The following is a 21,366-nucleotide window of genomic DNA, read 5'->3' on the forward strand; positions in this document are numbered from 1 at the left end:
AAAAAGTACATAATAGTGATATGTCCCTCCTACTTTGCATGTGGATAAGTTGATTGAGTTTTTAACATTTCTATCAAGCATTAATTTTCTTCTTTACACTCCATAGTAAATCAAATGCCAACCAACCAATCTAAAGCATCAAAGTATACATATGTAGATAAAGGCAAATAATGTGCTAAGTAACTAGATGGATAAGGCAAGGCACTAGAATTTCTATTAAATACTTTTAGGTTAAAAATACTTTTAAATCAACTTAAATATATTTAAATGATTACAATATACAATTTATCATGTGGTAGAAAGGAACACCATATTATGACAGGCATCAATTAATCAACCAATCACCAAAAAAGAAAATTTATTAGATGCCTTTTATGTTTAAAAGAAGATTAATTGAAATCTCCCTTGACAATCCTTGATAAGGCAATAAAACAAAATTTTGCTAAAGAGAAGACAAGTAGAAGCAACGAAGGCATGGCAAAAACAATAAGAGATAAGATTGATTGAGGATAGAAAGCTCATAGAAAGATATTACTAACCCTAATAAGGAGACAAGATTCAACCCATAAAAGGGTAATATGAAACCAACCTATTAAGAAAGTTTTTCTTGAGTAGGATTGCATGAGCACAGAGGAGTACTAAATGAAGAGCAAAAGAATTTTAGTAACCTGTGGGACCCCTCTAAAATGCAAAGTGAAAAGGGAAATAGAGTACCAAATCAAAAAGGGGTATTGGATTGTCCAAATTCCTATGCCGATAGAGTATCCTTAAATGTCATCGATTTGGATTTCTTCATATCCCTAGTTCAAGGACATATGTGACGAAATGACACACTAGTAGTTCGATGGGAAGTCTGATACTTTCACTACCCATGAACATGTAGATGAGCCAAGTGAAAGGACTACTAAAAATAATGCCAAAAATATTACCATTATATTCCACGTGTATGAATTGAATATCATCATTTATACTCAGCCTTTATTGGATATAGGTAGTAATGTGACCTAAATAAATTTTTAACTACCACTATGTATTACGTTAATAAGTCCACTCGCATAAATGCATAGGGTATGTGTAGGACATATTTTTAATCTTTTGAACAAATGCCCATTGAATATTTAGGCTTCTGTATCAAAATTATATTTACTCAATTCAGTTTTAAGAACTTAAATAAATTTGTTCATGTTTCACTTTAATCTTTTGCTCACATCAGTTTTAAGAACTTAAATAAATTTGTTCATGTTTCACTTTAGATTAAGGTACATTTATCCTATGGAATGTTATGAGCTTTTAAGTTTAGGAGACCCCATACATCTCAAATTTAAGTCGTCTTTGTCTTGTTTGAATTGTGCATTAATCTTATCGGCCTGCCATACCTTAATTTTAGTGGGTGGCTGCTAAGTATGCCACAACCTCTACGCGACAAATATATACCTTTGGTGGCCGCTAACGGCAAAGATTAGCGAATAAGATACACGTATCATATGAACCCGGAGAATCTACAACGAAAAATATATTGATGTAAACTGCGCATGAAGACGAGGAAACCCATGCGAGAGATTCCTCGCGAGAATAGTCTGAACGAAATTGCACACTAAAGAAACAACGAGCTTCTCAGGCGAAATTGGCAGAATCCAAAGTCAACTTTACTATACCACATAAAGTATCGCGTCCTGCATTACACACATCGTCCCTCAGCTCTACATCTCAGAGTACGTACGCTTTTGGTGATGTAGAGTGAGAGATATTATCCTTTGCGCTCCAGATACCTCCGTGAGTTTAGCCTCATCTTATTGAGTGCTTTTGATGGATCCGCTCTTGCTATGTCGCTTGGTATATATGTAGTTTGCTGTTCCAGTGGCACAAGTTGAAGCGGTTGAGCAAACATGACTCCACAGTCTTCCCGTTCCATCTTTCTTTCCAGAAAGCTACAGACTTTCACGAGTGAGCTTCCACCGTCATCTCCATATTTTGCAGAAGCCCTTGTGGTGGACAGATACGATGCCAGCCAGCATACTCCTGGTTCTGTGCAAGGAACCTCGATTTCGGTAGGTGTTTTGGCTGGTGTTATTGGAGGAGCTCTTGCAGGCCTCGTTATTGTCGCAATTTCCACGGTGTGGGTTGTTCTCTGGGTGTGTAGATCTAAAGTGAAGGACACCATGACAACTCTTTCTTATCGGGGGTTAGAATTCAGTAGTTCGGGCAGTGGGCTTCGGGATGCCGACACTAAGTTCTCGCTTTCAGAGTTGGCGTTGGCAATACACCGTCTTGGTGAGAATAACATTATTGGAAGAGGCTCTTCGTCAATTATCTACGGCGTCGTCTTTCCCGATGGTCAAAGAGTAGCTGTTAAAAAGCCCGTACCCGGCAATGAGGCTCGCTCACGCCGAGAGCATCAAATTCTCTCCTCCATTCATCACAAACACGTTGTCACGCTTATTGGTTTCTCGCCTGAAGACTCAGCCATGGGGAGATTATTGGTTTTTGAGTTTATGTCAAATGGATCGCTAGCCTTTCAATTGCATGACGGTGATACATCCAATGGAGCAATTCTGGGGTGGAAACAACGACTTCAGATTGCCTTGCAGGTTTCACAAGCGATTCGTTTCCTTCATGTGTATGCAGAGCCGTGCAATATAATTCATGGGAACATAAACTCCGAGAATATTTTCTTGGACGGATCGTGGAATGCGAAGCTAGGTGGTTTCGGAGCTGCAGTGTATTCAGTAGATCATTCTTCGGTGGCAGCGCTCGATTGGGCTGCTTCGGAGGCTACGCTGCATCCGCTCCCGTCAAAATCAGGGGACGTCTACAGCTTTGGGGTCGTGCTGCTGGAGCTTCTGCTGTGCCGAAAGTCTTACGACAGTTCAGATTTGGTAAGCCAAGCCGTGCGGGCGATTCGTGGCGGGCAGGCGATGGGGATGCTGGACGCACGCTTGTTGCTTCCGCGGGCAGCAGAGGGAGCATTGAGGAAGATGTTCGAGGTGGCGGTATGGTGCGTGGATCCAGAAGGAGAAGAGACGCCAACGATTGTGGATGTGGAGGCAAGTCTGGAGCAAGTGATGCGAATGTTCGAGGAAGAGGAGAGGAGGGGGGGATCATTGGAGGAGCTAGATTGATGAAGGGTGTGCTAAATTCATGCAACAAAGACGACGAGAACTGTTTGGAGAGGAGACGACAGCATTGGCGACGTGCATGACGAGCTGATGGATTTGATCGATGGATCAAAGGATGTCCGTTGGATCGTTGGCACGTAGAGTTTTTAGTAGATTCTACATGGGCGGCCTTCCCTCCACGTGGAGGACTCCCCGCGCCGGATCTTCTTGCCTTTGTCCGGGTCGACAAAATGGCCGCTTCTACAGTCCCCTACTGCGTCCTTTTTCACGTATCCTATGCTTCCTTGTAGGCCCCTTAGTATCCATATTCCTTCCCTCTCCACTTTCCCCACCATAGATTATTTCACAATGAAATGTAATTGTGTGCCTTCTTGAATGGAAATGTCTTGGGAGTGTACTTTTACAATGTGAGCTTTTCCATAGTTTGTCCCTCTTCTCAAGTACCTCTTCTAGTATCACACTTTTTATACCACAGAACCTATTACTTGTCACATTGTGCCCTATTTTTTTTCAAGCAAGCTCTTTCGTCGGTATGAGTTTCTCCATAACTCTTTTACCAGATCTATTTTACAAGATGATGTATTTTACAAAAGAGTGCCTCCATAACTCTTTTACAATATCTATTTTAGAAGATGTATTTTATGCCACTTTTCAAGGAATCCTTTAAGCTTCATTAGGCCCAATCTTCCTTGCTATTGGGTTCTTTCATCTTTCCATTGCTGAAATCGATGGATATTACAATAGGTCAAATAGGTCTATCTTATAAGTTTCTTATTTGAACTTTGTAAAACAGGCAAGCTAATATTATACCCAAGATCTTAATCAACTATTCAATAATAGCTAGTACTACACAAGAAACTCCTTGGATTCCTTTCTTCTAAGACCAATGCTAAGACTTCCTGAAAACTAAGCATTTGTAACCATGTTAAATTGATGATTGAAAGCTATATACGTGTTTGCACTTCTTATATCACCTTGGAGACGCCCCCATTTCCTTGTTGGCTACTTGTATTCTTAAATTCTAAATTTCTAGGACATCTACTTGTTTGTATTTACTTATCAAGACAACAGCAACAAAAGAGATGGTGGTTGACCATTCTTGCAAGCACAATATACAACTTCTCTCAACCTGGCCCGGCCTTTTTAGAATTTCGTGACCAGTTTTGCAAGCACAATGTACAATCACTCTCTCACCTTGCCTCTCTGATCCTCTAAGCCTCTTGTGATTTAATTGTGTCGCAATTGTGGTCCACTTTGCAAGCTCAACGTACACTCCCTCTCTCAATGTCTTTGACACTTTGGTGGCCATTTCTGTAGCACTTATGCAAGCACAATGTATACTCATTTTTTGACCCCTACTCTCGGCCCTCTCTTTGAGTCTTTATGACTCTCACAACTCAATTGTGTTCGACTTTATCCTAGCATGCTAGGTACAAAATCTATAGACTACAATCTTATATTATAATGAAAAGTGCTTGTGATTCTTATAGGTTTTAGGTGAGACAAAGGGATATCCAAAGAAATCATCAAGATCTTTATTCTCATGCATTGCCTAGCCTAGCTCTCTTTAATCTAGAGCAGTCAGTAGATTCAAGCCAAAGTCATAGGATTAAAGATATTCTTATCGATTATATCGTCGACGTCTATCATCTCTATAAGAAATTACTATTCCTTCTAATTCCTTCAACAGTGATTAATGACCTTTAAATCATATTTTTTTCATCCGCTTGTGCAATTTGACACAATTACATCAGAGAATAGAGAAAAACAGCTACCTTAGAGAATGAAACAATAGATGATGAGTAAATGCATGAGTTCATTTTAGATTTAACAATGATATAGAAAGACAAGGAAAAATGATGAAAGATTAAAGAATTCAACAAGCCATTTGCAAAATTTCCATTTGTATTCAAGGTTCACTATGTGGACATTGCCGGGTGGAAGCATGTTAGCTCTCATCAATTAAAAAAGCATGTCCATGGACAATGTGAAGAAGCACCATTGAATAGCACATTTTGGCTTTGTTTGTAAGAGAGCATAATGTTGAACGGCAGCTACACTCAGCCCATACATGGACTATCTCTCTCACCCGCTATGTAACTTTTGAATTTGAATTGGAATTACAACCCTCACACACACACACACACACACACACACACACACACACACACACTTACAAGTTTAATGCTTCTCACACAAACATACTTACACACACTAGCACTGGCTACACACACATAGTGCTTACAAAATCTATTAATAGTGTGTTTAACCTTTTATGGTTATTTGTGCAGGGAACTATCTCTTTGATGGATGATTATCATCTTATGGCTTTCAAGCTCATTGATCCTTGGTTTTTTGTGATGTATGGGAACTTTCGCTTTGATGAATGATTGACAGCTAGTATTTGGATCCTAAAATTTTGGGTGTAGTATATGGTTATGGCAGCTTCTTCAATTTTTGTTGTAAACTTACTAGTACACACAAATCTTTTTTCTTTACCTTGGGCAATGGATTATTATATTAATTCCTACTTTCGTACCTCTCATTTGGGTTAAGTTACTGTTCTACTCCCTTTTATTATGGTAATTAATTATCTTGGTTTTCAAAAATAATAATTGACCCCTCTGGGGGATGACTCCCTCCATTAGATTCTTTGATTTTCCCTTGATTTACTTTTATGTTTTCTTTAAGTAACCTTTTAACCGATATTTGTAGATCCTCTCTAGGAGTATATTTTTATTTTATACAATGGTTACTTAAGAATATTAGTACCTACGTGTAAATTTATAATATAATTTGGCAATTGGATACATACTGTTATCTTAACCAATAGACCAATAAATTAGTTTTGTTTAATTCCTCCAATTTTCCCCTATGGTGAGTAATAGAAAAATTGAAGCCAATAGTCCTTATTTAATGATTTTTTACGTATTTATTATTGGTATACTTTAATAAAGTTTTTTAGTCCCAATAATCTCTTTTAGTGATGTCTTAACCTGGTATGTTTTTTCTTGTTTCCCATCATGCTCTATGGCAAGATAGAAAAATTCTCTACATAAGCTAATCTTTTCTAATGAGGCTATATAAATTAAACTACCCCCACATACTTAGACCTACTAAATATACATAGCCACGCACACGAATGCATCCCAAACACTCGTATTTTCTTTCACATTTTTTAATTCTTGTAAACTAATGTCCAAACCTAATCTATACGTAAACCTAACCTATAGACCACCTAAAAGCATAATGGAACCACGACCCCCCACGACGTTGCAAAGGCATGAGGTCTTGTAACGTTTCCTTACTGTAATTAATCGTATGCTCACTCTTCCTGCTCTACCGTCATTTCCCGCTCTAACTTCATGGTTGTAGCAAGCCTGCACTCCTTCCAGCTTTGTACGTGGACCCATATCCGTGATATGGCTTCAGCAAACACACAGTGCCTTTATACTTCCCCTTCTCTACAGACCGGCACCTTCCTCCAAACATTTCCCTTTGCATTGGTTTCCACGGTTGCAATCTCGGTGGATTGTTCATGTTTGAGTCTATATGGTTTAGCTCTTGCGCTACCCCTTTGATTGACGCTGTGGTTCTATTGTCGACCCGTTAATGAAAGTTTCCGCTGTGATGCGCTCTTTTGCTCTGCACCTTCCTCCAAACATTTCCCTTTGCATTGGTTTCCACGGTTGCAATCTCGGTGGATTGTTCATGTTTGAGTCTATATGGTTTAGCTCTTCCGCTACCCCTTTGATTGATGCTGTGGCTCTATTGTCGACCCGTTAAAGAAAGTTTCCGCTGTGATGCGCTCTTTTGCTCTTTGTTGCTCTCAGCTATGGACAGCTTCCTTTGGCCCTCAACATTTATTCTCTTGGCTATAGACAACCATAGACAGCTTCCCCTGGGCATAGCAGAGTTTATATGTGACGCTTACTGCCTTTGTGTGTATTGGCTGGTGATCATTGCCCTCTTGCGCTCCCAATGAGTGTTCGGTTGCCTGTATTGGTCCCTTCTCTATTCGCAAATCGAGGCTCTTGGTTGCAGGTTTCATAGCGCCGTCGATAGCTTCGTGCTTAACTTCATTTCCTACTCCATGTTGCGTATAGCATGTTGCGACCCGTCTCCCAGATTGGTCAACAATAGAGGTGCTCCTTTGCTTTAACCTTCCTCACCTTCTCATTGCCATAATTTTCCACATTGTAGCAGCTCTACGTAACTTTGCATTCTTGCGTAGTGACGTTACTTTCCCTTGTACGTAGCTTTGATGATAATCTTTATGGCCTTTGCTTATGCCTGTTATGGTCTCTCTGATGGTATTATTTCCGGCTTTTGCTTATGCATGTTATCCCTTGCTCACATGGATTCATCTCCTTCCTCATTACAGTGTCCTCAAACTACAAGATGACACAATTTGCGGAGGGGTTAGTACAAAGAAACAACCTCCTGATAAACTACATAAATAATATAATTTGAGATCGATACTTACAAATTGGGCCTCCCATGATTCAACACTCCCTGCTCCAAAATGCATGCTTCCATATTGCTCCATTTGGATCCTTCGTGCCTCCATGTGCTGTAGACTGGGGTCTACCTTCGCTGCCTTCATTGCTTTCTTCCACTCACGCTTGTGAGCAGTGTGGCGTGGACCCCTTGGTGGTTGACCTCCCTCGAGCCTGGCAATCTCTGCTAGTGCCTGCCTCTTAAGTGAAGATCTTTTATTGCTAAGTATCATAACAATCTTTAACTTGGCCCATTTATCTGTGAACTGAACATTGGGGGGATTGGGATACCTAGAGCGAACAACAGCGAGGGTCTCGTCAGACAATCTTTTTGGATGGTCTTTGTAGTGAATAAAGCAATCTTTATAGTTGTTAGCAATTACAGAGTGCATGAAGGCCATGATGTCTTTCCCCGTGCATCCATCAAGATGCCTCATGTCTGAGTGATGTCATAGTAGATCGTACCATCACCCTCTGGCACGTTTGCATCATCTGAATCATCCCCGTCCCCACCACTACCCCTCCCAAAGCACTGTGCCATGCATCCCCCACTGCTCTCCCTGCTACTATGCTTGCTACTGTGTCATGTCGAGCTAGTACGTTGGCCACTCATAGCTGGAGAAGTGACTCTCAACTGCACGGGACTATGCTAACCACTCGTAGCTAGAGAGCCGAGTCTCGACTGTACGGGAGTACGCCGATGGCTCTGTGAGGCAGAAGGGCCTCCTGACAACATGGGGGAAGGGGCTTGGCTCTGTAGCTGGCTGGGCTGTCTTGACTCCACTGGGGTAATCTTAGCTGGTGTGGGGTTGGGGTGGTTTGGAGTCTGTAGTGCCGACTCCTGGGGGGTGTTTAGAGTACCTGTCATGTAGTCGTATAACTCCCCAGGACTGGGAGGGTGCCCCAAAAGGTTATATAACTCCCAGAAGATGGTCTCCCAAAGATCATGTGAGGCTAAAGAGCTTCCTGGCCACATGATGAACTGAAGAAAAGATAAAAAGAAGATTACTGATGAATTGAAAAAAAGAAGAAAAAAGAGAGAACTCAGGGGGGTCACTATGTATAAACCCTCAATATCACGTGCGTTCAAGGTTTATTTGTAAAATCCCTTATCTATAATTTTTTCATTTTATAAAATGTACCCTTTTTCTATATAAATCTGTAAAATTTTCCCAAAATCAATTTAAAAAATCCCTTATGTAAATTAATTTCTGTAAAATTTAGATATTAAAAATATCCTTCTGTTGAACTCACGTGATAGGGTTACATATGATGACTGACCCCCCCGAGAGAGAAAAAGAGAGAAGGAAAGAGAGGAGAAAAGAGAGGAAACTAGAGGAAAAGAGAGGAGAAAAAAAGAGAGAAAAAGAGAGGAGAAAAAGAGAGAAAAAGTAGGGATAAAAGAGAGAAAAAGAGAGAAGGAAAGAGAGGAGAAAAGAGGAAAATAGAGAAAAAGAGAGGAGAAAAAAAGAGAGAAAAAGAGAGGAGATAAGAGAGGAAAATTACCACAAAAAGAGAAGGAAAGAGAGGATAAAAGAGAGAAGGAAAACGAGAGAAAAGGTGAGGATAAAAGAGAGAAAAAGAGAGAAGGAAAGAGAGGAGAAAGGAGAGGAAAAGAGAGGAAAAAAAGAGAGAAAAAGTAGGGATAAAAGAGAGAAAAAGAGAGAAGAAAAGAGAGGAGAAAAGAGAGGAAAATAGAGGAAAAGAGAGGAGGAAAAAAGAGAGAAAAAGAGAGGAGATAAGAGAGGAAGATTACCACGAAAAGGGAAGGAAAGAGAGGATAAAAGAGAGAAGGAAAAAGAGAGAAAAGGTGAGGACAAAAGAGAGAAAAATAGAGAAGGAAAGAGAGGAGAGAGGAGAGGAAAAGAGAGGAGAAAAAGAGAAAAAAAGAGAGGAGATACGAGAGGAAAATTATGATCAAAAGAGAAGGAAAGAGATTATAAAAGAGAGAAGGAAAGAGGAAGGAAAAAGAGAGAAAAAGAGAGAAGGAAAGAGAGAAGAAAAGAGAGGAGAGAAAGAGAGAAAAAGAGAGAAGGAAAGAGATGAGAAAAGAGACGAAAAGAGAAGGAAAGAGAGAAGATAAGAGAGAAAAAGAGAGACGAAAAGAGAAGGAAAGAGATGATAAGAGAGAGAAGGAAAAAGAGAGGAAAATAGAGAGTGCAATCCCTTTCTTCAATCATGCTTTCCCTTTCCATCATTCATGCAATCCCTTTCTTCAATCATGCAATCCCTTTTCATTGTTCATGCAATACATCTAAGAACATCTAAGACTGTCAGAGCGTGTCTATATCTGCATCTAATAGTGCATCTATAGGCGCGGTTGTCTGTTTCCAAAGACATGCATCTATTAACGCGCTATTAGACGTGATCTTAGACGCGTCTATAGACACGCTCTGACAAACTCACTTTTTTTAGAACTTGAAAAGGACATGCGCCCGACACAAAAAAACAACACTAGTACCAAAAACATTCGTTCCCTACATACAAAAAAGGACGAATCCAAAGAGAGCAACTTCCAAAGAAGATCAACCGTCAAGAGACTTACCTTGGATAGAGGTATGGAAGCTTCTTGTCCTTATTCAAAGCTACTTCTCTTTCTTCTCTTCCTTGTTCGCCCTCTGCTTCTCTTTCTTCTCTTCCTTGTTTACCCTCTTCTCTTGTGTGCTTGGGGATGATTGTGTAAGCTTAGAGATGAGTGTGGGTTCTTGGAGATAAGTATGGATGCTCGGAGCTATGTATGTTAATAGCAAAGCAAGCTGCATGACATTAAAAGTATGTGAAGAAAAGTAAGCGTACTAAAAGTAGGTTCGAAAATCAACTCATAGTCTGCGCATCTAAAAGTGCGTCTATATGCATGTCTAAAAGCACGTTTACAAGGGCATCTAAACGTGCGTCTATCAACGTGTCTACAGTATGTTTTAGACATGCACCACAATATAGATGCGCCACAGATTTTTTAACATTTACAACTCATGCAAGAGCAAATTTTTTGGGTTATTTATTTGTAGGATGTCTTTGCCTTCAAGAAGTAGCTCCAGTGAGGATGAATCCCTCCGTATCCACCATCGCGAAGTATGGTTGGAGCAAAAATTCAAATGTATGTGTGATCGATGTCAAGGAAACATGTATCGTGCACACAGAATTACACTCAATCACATCTCAAAGTATGGAGAATGGGATGTGACCATAAATATGGTAAGTGTTAAAGAGTTAAGGTTGATTGAGATACTTATGGGTGTTCATGTGTTTGAGTTATGATCCCATTTTAATTTTGATACAGGATGTAGTACCACACCCGCATATGTTGCCCTATGCTTGTCATGAGGAGGCAAAGCGTTGGTGATATGAGGTGGGATCTTCAGGAGGGACCGTTACGGATGCATGAAGTGATGGTGTTAGTAGCCCTCCACCATCACCTCATGAGGCCGTGGAGGAGGAGGTGTTTGATGATATGGTGTGGGATTTATATGTCCATCAATCTGAAGGGAGGGATGATAGCATGGAGCAGGACGATCTTTTTACCACATCATCGACTCCACTATTTGAGGGGTGCACATTCTCTGTTCTACGTGCCTCCCTTGAGTTACTAAACTTGCAGACCATGGAGCAATGCAAGTTTGAATGCATTACTCAAGTAAGCTTTAAAGTCCATTTTGCAAACATGGTGAATTATGCTAGTGGGTCAATTACTCGAATGCTTTTCCTCATTTATGGTCTTCATGTGCAGGCTATTGTGTAAAATGCTTCCAAGGGAGAATAAATTACCGAACTCAAGAGATATGGCAAGGCAACATGTGACCTCTCTTGGAGGATTAGATTACAAGCACATCCATGCATGCGTCAATGATTGCGTTCTGTTTCGTGGACCACATAACGATGCAAGAGAGTGTCCTATAACTTGTGGAGAGACAAGATATAGAGCATATCTCAAAACTTTGGATGTGCCTCGTAAGTTTCTGTGACAATTTTCCCATAATCCCTCGCATCCAACATATGTTCAAGTGCAAATCCATCGCAGAGCTCATGTCATGGCATTCCTCCCATTGATCAACCGATGGCAAGTGGAGAACTCCCACAGACACTCGTGCATGGAAGCATATTGAAGACACATGGCCAAGCTTCAAGGAAGAACCTAAGAGCTTGAGACTTGGATTGGGTATGGATGGTGTGAACCCATTTGGTCTCAAAAGCACCTCTTACAGTGTATGGCCAGTGATATTGGTGAATTATAATCCTCCACCCTCTATGGCTATTAAGAAAGGACATGTTATGTTATCCCTTCTAATTCCAAGGAAACATAAAGTCAAAAATCCTGATGTTTATTTGGAGCCTAGTTTGATTGACAAGCTATAGAGATACTTTGGAGAGGTATCAAGGTGCATGATGTGAGCAGGCCTCCCTCGTCACGAGACTTCAACTACAAAGCAGTCTTGATGTGGATGATGCATGACTTCCCAGGCTATGGCGAGTGTTCAGGTAAGCTGTTCAGGTAAGCATTGTACTTTTAATTATGAGTAGGCAACCGATGTGGCACCCTAAATCCACCTTCAACTCTTAATTGCATCTATTGTTCAGGTCTCACTACATCGGGTTACCATGCATGTCTTGTTTGTGGTCCTTTGCTAGTTGCCTCACAGGCAGACACATTGAATAAGGTCATCTATGAGAATCACCATCGATTTCTTCCACCTAATCATCCTAGATATGTCGCTCCTTGGAATGAAGTCCCCCCACAATCACTCACTGCGGGAGATTGGATGAGAATTTGGGACGGTTCTACGACTCCACCACTTGGCATGAGCCAGTAAGGGTCTGTAACTATTGTGTGCTATATTGACTGGAAATAAAGATTTCCCGCTAACACCAGCTTTTGTTTAGATACTGGTCCCACCTCAAGATCAATCACTTGCTTGATCCCATGCATATCTTCAAGAATGTGGCGTCTACCATTTGGAAACATTTGAATGGGACATGAAATTCCGCAGGCATAAGGGAGGATCTACGCACCACAGGGAGGATGCATGAAGCTTGGCCACAAGAGAGACCAAATGGGCATGTTTTTTTACCTCGTGCACCGTGGAGGTTATCAAAGCTAGAGAAGGTGGCGGTGAAGTGCGCTATCACTACCATTCGTACTCCCACTAGATGCATGAGGTGTTTGAAGGGGGCCTTAACAAAGAGCAAGAAAAGAGGTGTAGAGAAATTATATTGCTTAAAATCTCATGATTGGCACAAGATGCTTCAAATAAGTATTTTATGTGCATAATATATGTTTCCTTCAAAATTTGTGAGTGAATTAGAAGCAACTAATCAACCATTCCTCGTATGTTCAGTTCATACTACCTACTAGCATTTCTCACAGTGCATCGAAGGACATGAAGGATTCTATTTATAAGATGGGCGAGCTTGTGAGGTACTTTACAGGATACAAGATGTGAATATTGTATTTACAAGATGGGTGAGCTTGTGAGGTACTAAGTTACAGGATGCAAGGTGTTCATATTGCTAATATTACATACTTTTTCCTTTCTAGGTATGTGAGCTCAAAGGAAATAGATCCCACCATGCTTGAGAATGCTCGAGTTATGTCAGTGGAGGTGGTTTTTTTATGGGAAGAGACATTTCCACGTTCTATTCTCACAAGCCAACTACATCTCATAGTGCATTTGGTGGATGAGATTGCTATATGCGGTACTGTACATGCACGATGGTTGTTCTTCCTCGAGCGCTTCATGAAGACCTTGAAGGGTTTCGTGAGACAAAATGCAAGACTCGAAGGTAGCATGGCCGAGGGTTGGTTGGTACAAGATGTTGAGATATCGAGCTCCACTTGTGATATGCCAGGGTGACCGTTGTGCATTTATGTCACCAACTTGTTAGTTGCAGATGCGGTTGGTACACTGCCCATGAATAATAGCTGGATGACAGCTATCTTTATGTACTCTAGTTAGTGGCTCAGTTAGTATGCCACCTAGGTTAGCTGAGTTTGGTTTGAAACCCACATATAGGGTTCACCTATTCCTTTTGTTCTAAGAGAGTTATTTTGGCTTTCACAACTAAGAAGAGGAAAACTGTTTTCAGCCTCCACCTTTGTGTGTATTCCCCCATTGTGTATGTGAGAAAGCTGCAAGTGAGACTCCTTACTTGTCTCCCACTCTCTTCACATGGTATCAGAGCTTGGTTTGTGGTAAGGAGCTCAAGAAATCAAACCAAGTTTGCGGTGTCTTGGTAAGAGGATCAGTGTTGCTTTCCTTTTTCGAGTTTGGGAGCAAATCTCTACAGGTAGCACAGCCGGAAAGTGCAAGAGTGCACTGTCTCAAATTGGGACGCCCTTCGAGGCCATTTTGGGGCCCATTTTGGTGGCGGAAGTTTTCTATAGGCACTTAGAAAGTGTCTTGTTTTTTGCTGTACAACCACTATTCCACAGGTCGGTGAAAAGTTGCTGCAGAAATTGCATCGTATGCCTGTGCGCAGAGATATTGGGAGTGATAGAATCATTTTTATTGCATGTTGATGCAAAATCATTACTAGGAAGTGACTGTGTGGTCAAATACCACTTTCATCAGTATTGCAGATTTGCCCTTAAGAGGCAGAAGTTGTGTTTTTTGCAGTGACAGAATGCAGTGTTCTGTAATGGTGTTTGATGCTCTTTCACAGATAGTCACTGAAAAGCTTGACAAGAACAACTTCCAAGCATGGAAGTTTAGAATGACGAATTTCCTTAAGGAAAACCGCTATTGGGAGTTCATTACTGGAGCTGAACAAGAACCAGTTATTCCTAATGTTCCCAATCAACAGGAGTTGCAGGCATTTAAAGGTTGGCATGAGAGAGCCAGAAAAGTTATGTGTTGGCTGTCTATCGATATTTTAGATTTTATGATTGTGCATATTCAGGATGCAAGCACGCCGAAGGAGGCATGGGATTCTTTGACAAAAAAGTATAGCACAAATATGCAAGCCAGGAAAATGCAGCTCAAGCAGAAGTTGGATAATGTGCAGAGAGAAAATATGAGCATCAATGACTACCACATGAAGGTGAAGAAGATTGCAGATGCACTTGCTTCCATTGGGTCACTAGTGGAAGATGATGATTTAGTTTCTGTGACCTTGAATCGTCTAGGAAAGAATTATATGCACAATTACGGACATCCATTGCCGTCCATGAAAACTTTCCTGATTTTGAGGAGTTGATTGCTCTCCTAATTTCTGAAGAATAGATAAATGGTGGTGCATCTTCTTCAGGAGGAACTTCAAAAGAAACTATCTTCTACTCAAATGCTGGAAGAGGTAGAGGCAGAGGTAGAGCAGCCCGATCTGGAGGCCATGGAAAAAATTAGAATATGCAGCAAATTCAAGAAAACCAATCCTATGGAGGAGGACGTGGTAACTTTAGAGCCAGGGGGAGCCAAAGAGATCGTGGTGGATGGCAGAGAGGCCAAAATGCAAATAGCAATGTTGAATGCTACTACTGTGGTAAAGAGGTGGTAAAATGGGTCATATGGCTAAAGATTGCTACAAAAAGCAAAATGACATCATGAATGGAAAATTGCAGCAAGGCAATTATGCATCCTCTAGTAGACGGGGTGATGATAGAAATGAGCATTTGTTTATGGTGCAGCACATGACCAATTGTGTGACAAGTGTAGAAGAAAGCAATGATGTGTGGTATGCTAACTCAGGTGCATCAAACCACATGACAGATCATGCAGAATGGATGCAAGATGCAAGGAAAATGGAAAGACCAGGATTTGTGGAAACTGGTGATGATACTGCACATCCTATTCTGTGGATTGGTAAAATTCCTTTGTCTATGCAGGATGGGAAAAAGAAATACCTGTCTGATGTATTTCATGTCCCGAATATCACTAAGAACCTGGTTTTTGTTGGTCAAATGGTTGAGCAGGGCTTGCAGGTCAGATTTAATCCTCATGGATGCTTTGTTAAGGATATGAAATATAAAGGTTGCTTGATAGCAAAAGGGAAGAAGAAGGACATGATGTTTATGTTGGATGCTGACATGCCTGAATTGAGTGCAGCAATGTTTGCACATGGGACCGGTGTAGTTGCAAATATTGATATTTGGCATAAACGCATTGGTCATGTTAATGTACATCGACTTAAATTAATGCAGGCCCAAAATATTATTGCAGGATTGCTTAAGTTCAAGGTTGTAGAAATGCATAAGTGAGGTGAAGCCTGTCAATTTGGAAAACAGACAAGGAAACCATTTCCTAGACATGTTCAAGAGAGTAAGAGGCCATTGGAATTAATCCAGTCTGATGTGTGGACTACTAAAGCTGCATCTATTGGAGGCTCTCATTATTCTGTCACTTTTATTGACGACTATAGTAGAAAAGTTTGGGTGTATTTTATGAAAAAGAAAAGTGAAGTGTTTGGGCATTTCAAAGCTTTTAAAGCTATGGTTGAAAAAGAAACAGGCTTGCAAATAAAATGCCTAAGGTCAGATGGAGGGGGAGAGTACCTTTCAAATGAGTTTGCAAGGTTCTTGCAGGAGCATGGCATAAAGCAGCAATATTCATGCAGTCATACCCCATAGCAAAATGGACTTGTAGAAAGGAAAACAGGCATATTGGAGAGGTATCTCATGCCATGCTCAATGAAGAAGACCTGCCAGATTATTATTGGGCTGAAGCAATTGCTACAGCAATCTACATAATGAACAGGACTCCCACTATAGCAATACATGGCATGACGCCAGTGGAGAGGTATTCTGGCTTGGGGGGGTCACTATGTATAAACCCTGTATATCACGTGCGTTCAAGGCCTATTTCTAAAATCCCTTATCTGTAAATTTTTCATTACTAAAATGTACCCCTTTTCTATACAAATCTGTAAATTTTTTTCAAAACTATTTTAAATAGTCCCTTATGTATATTTATTTCTGTAAATTTTAGAAATAGAAAATATCCTTTTGTTGAACTCACATGATAGGGTTACATATTATGAGTGACCCCCCCGAGTATTCTGGTAGGAAACCATATATTTCTCATTTGAAAGTTTTTGGTTGCATTGCCTATGTTCATGTGCCAGATGAGTTGAGATCCAAGTTGGATCCAAAAGCTGAGAAGTGCATCTTTATTGGTTATTCTCTGCAATAGAAAGGGTATGTATGCTATAACCCTTCTACTCGTAAGTTTACACAATGAGCAGAGATGTTGTTTTTTATGAGATGAGCAGCTGGTATAAACCAGTAAATGTGATTGATGATGTAGATGCACAAAATGGTAATGCTGCACAGAATTCACAGCAGTAATCACAAAATATTAGTGGACTTGTAGTGTCCTCTAGCAGTGGTTCACATAATTCACCATGGACAGGCAGATTGAGATCAGGAGAATCTCCTCAAAGCAATGCAAATAGTGGTATGCAAGTATCATGATAGGGAAAAGAGAAAGTAGATCAACCCATGGTTGATGTGAATGCAGGTCACTCTTATGTGGATGGTGAATCCAGTGGCTCAGAATAGAGCCTTGATAATGAGTTGGGTATTCCTTCTATTGTTACACCTCGAGTAAGGAAAACAAGGGACGTTTTGAGAGCACCTGGTAGTGAGCCTATTTTGCACAGGTCTACCAGAGTTATCCTGTGGAGAGGCTGAAATATGATGGATTTACAGCCATTCACTATGCCTATATGGTCAAAGTGATACATGAATCCGAACCCACTTCTTTTGAGCAAGCCATGGGAAAAGAAAAATGGGAGAAAGCCATGGATGAAGAAATGGATGCCTTGGAAGAAAATGCTACATGGGAATTGGTGCCTTTTCCTAAAGACAAGAATGCAATTGGCTGCAAGTGGGTGTATAAGGTGAAGCGCAATGCAGATGGTTCTATGAGCAGATACAAGGCAAGATTAGTTGTCAAGGGGTATGCACAGACATATGGCATTGATTATGAAGAGAAATTCAGTTCGGTTGCAAGGATGGCAACTGTAAGAGCAGTCATTACTATGGCTGCATCAAAGGGATGGTCTTTACATCAAATAAATGTAAAGAATGCCTTCTTGCATGGTGATTTGCAAGAAGAGGTCTATATGGAGTAGCCACCAAGTCATGTGCATGCTGTAGGTTGAAGAAAGCCTTATATGGCTTAAAGAAAGCACCTAGAGCATGGTCTACAGATGGGCGAGTTGTCGTTTATTGTGACAACATGAGCAGTATGCACTTGACAAATAGTCTATCATGCTAGAACAAAGCACTTTGAGGTGCATTATCACTATGTGCAGGAGAAGGTTCTAGTAGGTTTTATTGATCTAGTTTATGTCAGCACAGAGTATCAGGTAGCTGACATATTCACAAAGGCATTGGGCACAGAGAAGCTGTGCAAGTTCAGAGACCTGCTTGGTGTGCAAGAATTGGGATTGAGCTCGAGGGGGAGTGTTGAGATATCGAGCTCCACTCGTGATATGCCAGGGTGACCGTTGTGCATTTATGTCACCGACTTGCTAGCTATAGATGCGGTTGGTACACCGCCCATGAATAATAGCTAGACGACAGCTATCTTTATGTACTCTAGTTAGTGTCTTAGTTAGTATGCAACCTAGGTTAGCTGAGTTTGGTTTGAGACCCACATATATGGTTCACCTTTTCCTTTTGTACTAAGAGAGAGTTCTTTTGGCTTTCACAACTAAGAAGAGGAAAACCTGTTTTCAGCCTCCACCTTTGTGTGTATTCCCCCATTGTGTATGTGAGAAACTTGCAAGTGAGACTCCTTACTTCTCTCCCACTCTCTTCACACGAGAATCACTTTTATATATTTCTGAGTTTCTTGTTGATGTGGATAGCTCTCTCCCATGACTATGGAGAGATGATGAAGACCTAAGGATGACCCCTATTGTGCCTCACGGGAAACGACACAACAAAGTAATAGACATGGAGTTGCTTAATAATATCAACCTCTATTGCATGCTTAATAGTGATGTGATGAAAAGATGGGTGAAAAGATACGAGGATGCAAAGGCAAGAAGACAAGAAGAAAGAGCCCTCTTTCGTACACACCACGGATCTTGTGTGCCATACCCTCAATATCTAAGAGCACTTCCAAAGGATATTCATGTGGATTGGCTACTTGACGAAATGGAGAGAGAAGAGAGAGATGAGGGGATGCATATCATAATGGAAGAATGGGAGTATGCTAGGGGATGCATGAGCAGGGTTGGTATATAGAATGTTATGCATAAGTTAGGAGCTTTCAATAATGTAGATTGCTTATTTAATTGGTTTTGTCTTGGTGTAGTGTACTATGTTCAATGCTATATGGTGTGAGGGCAAGCATTTTCGAACACAACGGATTGATGATAAGAGAAACACACAAGATTGCAGCATCATTGCTAGCTTTGAGGGAGCCAATGGAGCCATGGATGATTATTGTTGCATAATCCAAGATATTATTAAGTTTGATTTTCGATGCTTCTTTGTGTATGTTCTGGATGTAAAGTGGTTTAAGGACATGGTGGAAAGAGGCCCTAATGCAACAATCAAACGCTATGCAAGTGGCTTTGTAACTATTGACTCCACAAAGTTTTGGCAAAGTAAGGACACACTAGTACTACCGCAACAATGTGAATAGGTATTGTACACACATATAAAAATACTCACTTTTAAATATTTGATACCTTCGATGCAAGGAAAATAACATGATTGTATTTGTGTTTGAATTAGGTTGTCTATCAACCAATGGTGGATAATAACAGATGGTGGCATGTCATACCTATTACACCACGTTCCAAAGTGATGTATAGTACATTTACTAATATGGAGTGTATGGAGGATGATCATGGCCATTGAGGTGATGATGACCATGATACGAGAGAGGAGGATGATCATGAGATAGGAGATACAAATATTGAGGCCATGACTCGTGAGGACAAGCCTACCATTGGTGATGCTGATTTCGATGAGCACATGAGTAGCACAAGTAGTAGTGGGTTGAATGTATTTGTAGATCTCAACACTGGTTTGGATTTTGAAGTAGATAGTCTGGCAAGGGTTGATCTCATTGAGGTTGAGATTGAACCATAGCCCATCATTGATATTGGCAAAACTATTTTACATATTGTCTCATTCTCCTCACCTCACTTAATTTTTGTATATGTGGCATGGGTTTGCAAAAAAGCATTGATATTTTTGTTAAAATTATGTGCTTTGGTAATCATGGGCAATGTTTGGAAAGCATTGATGTACATTTATCAGGCTGCCCCAAAATCTCAGTTTTTGTATTCTTTGTTTTGCATCTAAATCCACGTCTAATTAGCAGTGCAGACGCATTGGTAGATGCGCTAATAAATGTGCTAATAGACACGCTATTAGACGCACTATTAGACGTGCTAATAGACATGCTAATAGACACACTATTAGACACACTATTAGACGTGCTAGAAATTTCTCTATCTGAATAGCACCTATAGATGCGCCCACTATTTTTCATGTTTATGAAGTGCGCCTATAGTTGCTTTGTGTTGTTGTGACACACACACACACACACACACATAGAGGTGTAGTCTTCCTCCTGCCCACTCCATCACCCACTCTTTCTCTCAAGGAGGTGTAGTCTTCCCCTTGCCTATTCCATCACGAGGAATCATTGTCGTCCCTCTCACTCACTCTACTGTTATTGCATAAAAACATTACAATGCCTAGATTATCTCTCTCTCACACACACTCACACATAGGTGTAGGCTTTCTCTGGTTGCTCCATCACCAAGAATCCTTGTTGAGGTGTAGTATTCTCTCCACCCATTGAAAAAATGAAGAAACTTGTACAATTATTTTGGGGGGCTGAGATGTGTGTTTCCTCCAACAAGAATGACATGTTGCAGAAAAGAGTTGGCAGCCATATTTACATCAAGCACCCAGGTGCACCTTCTTAAGGAGCATCAAGTACAACCTACTAAAGTGCATGATTGATAGTGTCTACTTTGCAACTTACCACTCACATGATACTTATACTATGATATGTTGTTTTCCACTGTCATGTGCTATACACCAATATCATGTGATGGTTTTCACTCACCTTTGATTGTTACCATATGCTAGTTATAATTGTCATATTCTCATTAGCACTCTCTTTTACCAATGTCATAGGCTGCTTAGCACATATGATGCTTGCTATAACAAGCAATTCTTTCCAACACCTGCAATGCTTGTTAGCACTTACAATTAGCACTCTCATCTACCACTGCCATATGCTAGTTAGCACATGCAATTCTTTCCAGCACCACTTGTAGTTGCTAGTAACTCCACTGCTTGTTAGCACCTATAATCCTTATTAGCACTTGCAATGCTTATTAGCACTTGCAAGGCTTATTAGCACTTGCAATGCTTATTAGCACTCTCATCTACCACTACCAAATGCTAGTTAGCACATGCAATGCTTGTTATTGTAGGTACTTTTAGCACGCTACATATTTAATAATAGGAATGTGCTAACAAGAATTGCATGAGCTTGTTAGCATGTGCTAGCAAGAAATGTTTGTGCTTGTTAGTACATGTAGTTATTGCCAGCACCACATGTAGTTGCTAGCACTTGAATGCTTGTAGCACATGCAATCCTTGTTAGCACTTGTAATGCTTATCAGAACTCTCATCGACCACTACCATATGCTAGTTCGAACTTATAATTCTTGCCAGCACCACTTGTGGTTGCTAGTAGTTGCAATGCGTGATAGTACATTCCTTCGTTGTTAGCACAAGTGCAATGCTTATTAGCACTCTCATCTACCACTATTAGATG

General features: G+C 40.6%; 1 protein-coding gene across 1 annotated transcript; it reads left to right on the plus strand.

Annotated features, from left to right (window-relative positions):
- Positions 1-1,886: 1,886 nt before the first annotated feature.
- Positions 1,887-3,119, plus strand: LOC147893935 (serine/threonine-protein kinase-like protein CCR1). The gene has a single exon (XM_087386394.1). It carries the CDS (start codon positions 1,887-1,889, stop codon positions 3,117-3,119), a length of 1,233 nt encoding a protein of 410 aa, XP_087242520.1.
- The last annotated feature ends 18,247 nt before the right edge of the window (positions 3,120-21,366 follow it).

Source organism: Dipteris shenzhenensis, chromosome 15 (genome assembly GCF_047967505.1).
Source record: "Dipteris shenzhenensis isolate YYH24624 ecotype China chromosome 15, Dip_SZ_1.0, whole genome shotgun sequence".
Taxonomy (NCBI): domain Eukaryota; kingdom Viridiplantae; phylum Streptophyta; class Polypodiopsida; order Gleicheniales; family Dipteridaceae; genus Dipteris; species Dipteris shenzhenensis.